Raw genomic sequence first — 4,975 nt, forward strand, 5'->3', positions numbered from 1 at the left:
TTAAGATATAGGGACTACTGGTAATTTGATTTATTCAAAATTTGATTTGCTTATTAATAAAATCATCAACCTGACTAGCTTAGTGCTTATAGCTCTGACACACACTGTAGTTTGGATATATATTTTAAAAGCTAAATATAACTGTAATTTGGTAATTATAGACAGGTCTACCATTAATATGGCCAAATGGCTTTCGGCCATTTCAGCTCTCGAATGGGTTTAAACAGGAGATCTTGTCAAATTATCTCATCATGTTTTATACAATTATACATTTCAGAATGAACAAAATGTTTCGTGCCCTCACACGCCGCAAGCCGCTTGATGACTCAACGGCATCTAGGTTAGCCGGAGTACTCTCCGCATTTGATTTAACATTCCTTGGTATAGGCAGTACACTGGGTGTAGGCGTCTACGTACTGGCTGGGGAAGTTTCCAAAAGCTATGCTGGCCCAGCAGTTGTCATCAGTTTTCTGATTGCTGCCATAGCTTCAACATTCGCTGGACTTTGTTATGCAGAATTCGGCGCACGGGTTCCAAAAGCCGGCTCGGCATATATTTACAGTTATGTGACCATTGGCGAATTTGTTGCGTTTCTTATTGGTTGGAACCTTATCCTTGAGTACGTAATAGGTAAGTGAAATCGATAGGCTTTATATGTTTATCGAATATGTTTGATCGTGTCTCCCTAAGGTTCCGCCAGTGTTGTTAAGGGATTAAGCACCTATTTGGACTCATTGTGTAGTTATGCAATGCGAGATTTTCTTAACAAACACATTCCAATCCACGTGTCCGGCTTCAGCACCTACCCGGATGTATTTGCATTTGTAGTGACCTTGCTTTTCACTTGGGCTATTGCATCAGGTGCCAAAGAGTCAACCAGAATTAATAATATCTTTACTATTATAAATCTCGGAGTAGTCCTGTTCGTCATTTTTGCAGGGATCTTCAATGGTGAGTTAAGGCACAATTATGCATTATATTAATCATTACAAAATAAGGAAGGAATAGCCGAAGACATCCGCTTAATCTGATCCCATTAAAAAAGGGAAATCAAGGTATAATTGTTTTGTTAAAATGTATGTAACAGGCAGATGGCAATAAAGTATATATTTTTGGTCAGCGCGATAAGCCGATATCGAGCCCTATCCGTCTGTCTGTTTGTCCGTGTATAGAACGCGCATAATAACTTTGATTTAAATAATCAATACACATGTATATAATATACATGTGTTCTTATACATTCAAATGTGTATAGTCTCTACTATTAAAAATATCGAAATTATTTGTTGCTACTTTATTATCAGACATGCAACTTTTTGCTCAAGCAGTACAGTGGCGGTGTTAATTGATTCGGCGATTGTTGTCAAGAAGTTCTGTGCTTCATGCTAGGCGGCGACGGTACGTTTTATATCTTTATACCCCGATCCCAATAAAAAAGGGAAATCACTCCTTAAAGTATATATTCTTGATCAGGACGTCAAGCCGAGTCGATTGAGCCCCGTCAACGCGTCGATCTCAGCATCTACCAAAGGATACACGTATTTGAATGTATTTCTTCTTCTTCTGTTTTACAAAATTTCATTAAATAGACATAAAACTAAATACAATAGTTGGAGGCTCTAGATCTAAAGCCGTACGAGATGGAATTTAATAACTGCATGTTTTTATTCGGTAACAATTAAAGGGGAATAGTTAGTGCTATACACGGACCTACAAACATAATTTCAAGCCCTAGCTCTTATAGATGCTGAGAGCGACGCGTTCACACATACGGACAGACGGACAGGGCTCAGTTGACTCGGCTTGTCGTCGTGATTAAAAATATATATACTTCTACCTGTTAAATGCATTTGCAAAAAACCAATTTACCCCGATTTCCCATTTTTAATTTATGTGTATTTATATATTCTTAATCGTGTTGCCAAAGCCCTAGTAGCATTACATTGTTATATAGAGAATGCTAACAGTGATGTGATATTAGCCTCTATATATATTACTCTATAATATATTACTTCCATTGTAATTAATAATTATAGTTTATATGGGATCTTTTCCATGAAAGCTATCTTTGTAATTAGTTCATCGCAATTGACATTTTATATATATAAAATTTTGAGAATAGTGCCTAAAGATTATGGCTACTCAGCGAGAATCATATATAACGACGTGGTTTCGTTTTAGAAATAGATTAGATAATTTTTAAATCATAACATAAACGAGATTTCTGTAATAAGCCATTTTAATTTTTTTATACTATGCAATTAATCACGCCATTTTCTTTTATATGCTTCATTTGTTTCTTCAATATCGAAACCTATATTGAAATTTAAATTGGAGCTCCTAAAATAAGCTATCTCTCCTACAATATATATAGACAATATATATAGACCTGAATGAATGAATACAAAAATACAAAATTTGAAGGCTCTAGCTCTTAAGTCGTACGAAATATAATTTAATAACTGCATTTCGACCATATTTTTATAAAAAAAGGCGAATCGTCATGGATGAAAATAACATCCCAAAGTCATACATCGGACACTTTAAATATGTAACAAAGATTTTATACTTATACTTATACACTTAGTACCAAAAACTCAAACTTGATGACAGACATAGATACAACAAAAAACTCATAATATCACCACCAGCCAATCATAATTCGTCTCAAATGCCCCAACGGTTAATGTGCCAATACTTAAAATACAACACATAATCATAAAGCCGAACTCTGCTGTAACCAAATACAGAAAAATATTTATATTTTGATAGGAAGTATCTTTAAAGAACATAAATATAGTATATTCTTCCTATTGTGTATATTATTCAAACGCGTGCATTGGAAGATGCGAAATTGCGAGTAAATTGTGTGAATTGTCTACATTAATTGAGATTTGCAATACCTTCTGTTTTTTAATATTCGTTACAAACTATAAAAAAATAAAAACGAGCAGATATTACAGGGTTTTAGGATACCTCCTTGTCGGGCACCCCCAACTACTTGTTTTTTTTTTTTCATAAAATTGCTTTTATTGTGAAAGTGTGAGCACAAAAATGTTTATAGGCTCATGCTAGTTACAAGCAGAGAATACATCCACGTTTCCACTTTTACAAATTCAGACTCTCACAGTTGTTCTTAAAAACACAAATTCCATAGATCGATCTTACAAGCTAAAAGTTTCAAATTAGTTCATACTTAAAAACAAAGTTACCGAAATAATTTAAATAATACCAACAAGGTTAGGAAAACTGAATAAGAGAAAAGATGGATCAATTGCCAAATATATATATATTACGGCCATGGGCGTGTTGCAAACCGAAAACTCTACATCTATCGTATTCTACGATTTTCTTAATTATAATATAATATATACTTATAATAAATTTAATACATTTTATAATATAATACATCCATTAATTTATTGTTTTTATAGTTAGTAGTAGCAACTGGAATATACCAAAATCTGCAGTTCCGATGAATTACGGCGATGGGGGATTTATGCCTTATGGAATTTCTGGAGTTGTCAAGGGAGCCGCTGTTTGTTTTTATGGCTTCATAGGCTTTGATTGCATTGCAACAGCTGGTGAAGAGGCAAAGAATCCAAAGAAATCCATACCATTTGCTGTGATTGTATCATTACTGATAGTTTTTGTAGGCTACTTTGCAGTATCAACCGTGCTAACTATGATGTTGCCCTACTATGAACAAGATGAGAGCGCCCCCTTATCACACGTCTTTCGTATCTATGGAAGGCACGTATCAGAATATATGATATCTATTGGCGCAATTTTTGGACTGTGTTCAAGTCTAATGGGTGCCCTGTTCCCGTTGCCACGTATTGTGTTTGCTATGTCAAATGATGGGTTGCTGTTTAAATGCCTGGGCGAGATAAGTAATAAGTATAAGACACCATTTAAAGGTACAATTCTGATGGGGTTACTGTGTGGTATACTGGCGGCCATATTTAATCTGAGCCAGTTAGTGAACATGATGTCCATTGGCACCTTGCTTGCTTACTCTATGGTGGCAAGCTGTGTGCTTATGCTGCGCTACGAGGTAGATGATCATCACGATAGTCAAATTCTTGACGAGGGAGGAATCTTATGTAATGGTGTGGAGTTTTTCAAACAATTATTAAATATCAATAAGCAGATGGTTCCTACGAAACAGTCAGCACACATTGTAAAATCCATTGTCATATTGTTTTGTAAGTAAATGTGATATTTTGTTCTATTCTTTTGACTAACTTTTGGGACTATCTTTTGCAGCGCTCTGGTGTCTGGTTTTCACAAAAATCCTCAACCAATTTGAAAATGACTTAGAGCATATATCAAAGAATGATATTTTCTTTTTGATATTTACTATCATAGCATTAATAATTATGCTTATCATAATATCTCGTCAACCTACCTCTCGCGTTGATTTGTCATTCAAGGTACCTCTGGTGCCTTGGCTACCAGGCATTTCGATACTCATAAATATATATTTAATTCTGAAACTAGATATATTAACCTGGGTGCGCTTTAGCATATGGATATGCATTGGACTGCTGATCTATTTTTATTATGGCATACGACACAGTCGTCTGAATCAGAGGGAGCTTCGAAACAACTCCATAGCTCTGCTTAATGATTCAAATAAATCGCCATTTCTATGTGAAGTACGTTCCCATTAAGTCAACCAGATGATAATTCGATTGAAAGTTAGTTCTTAATTTAACTCTAGTAATAAGATGTTTAATTTATATGAATCTTTAATAAATATATTTCATAAATATTCCTCTTTAATATTGGTTTACTATTACACACTGAACCCATTAAAAATTTAAATTCAAGTTATTATTGTTATGTTAAAATGTGTGTGAGAAGCAGAAGAAGGTGTATCCGAAAGGATAAATATTTTTTCAAATAATCGTTAACTATTCCCGTAGCAATATGATCGACGAAAATAAATAAATAAAAAAAAGCTGTGTTT

At 34.3% G+C, this 4,975-nt stretch overlaps 1 protein-coding gene across 1 annotated transcript; it reads left to right on the forward strand.

The window, feature by feature from the left end:
* Positions 1–278: 278 nt before the first annotated feature.
* Positions 279–4,661, forward strand: LOC111601281 (cationic amino acid transporter 2; the record flags this gene model as incomplete). Its single annotated transcript, XM_030225957.1, has 4 exons — positions 279–630; positions 691–951; positions 3,435–4,208; positions 4,270–4,661. Coding segments are annotated over exons 1-4 (1,779 nt in total), but the record flags the coding sequence as incomplete, so codon positions are not given.
* Between the last annotated feature and the right edge of the window lie 314 nt (positions 4,662–4,975).

The sequence above is a fragment of the Drosophila hydei genome, unplaced genomic scaffold (assembly GCF_003285905.1).
Source record: "Drosophila hydei strain 15085-1641.00,03,60 unplaced genomic scaffold, DhydRS2 tig00000001-arrow-pilon, whole genome shotgun sequence".
Classification (NCBI taxonomy): domain Eukaryota; kingdom Metazoa; phylum Arthropoda; class Insecta; order Diptera; family Drosophilidae; genus Drosophila; species Drosophila hydei.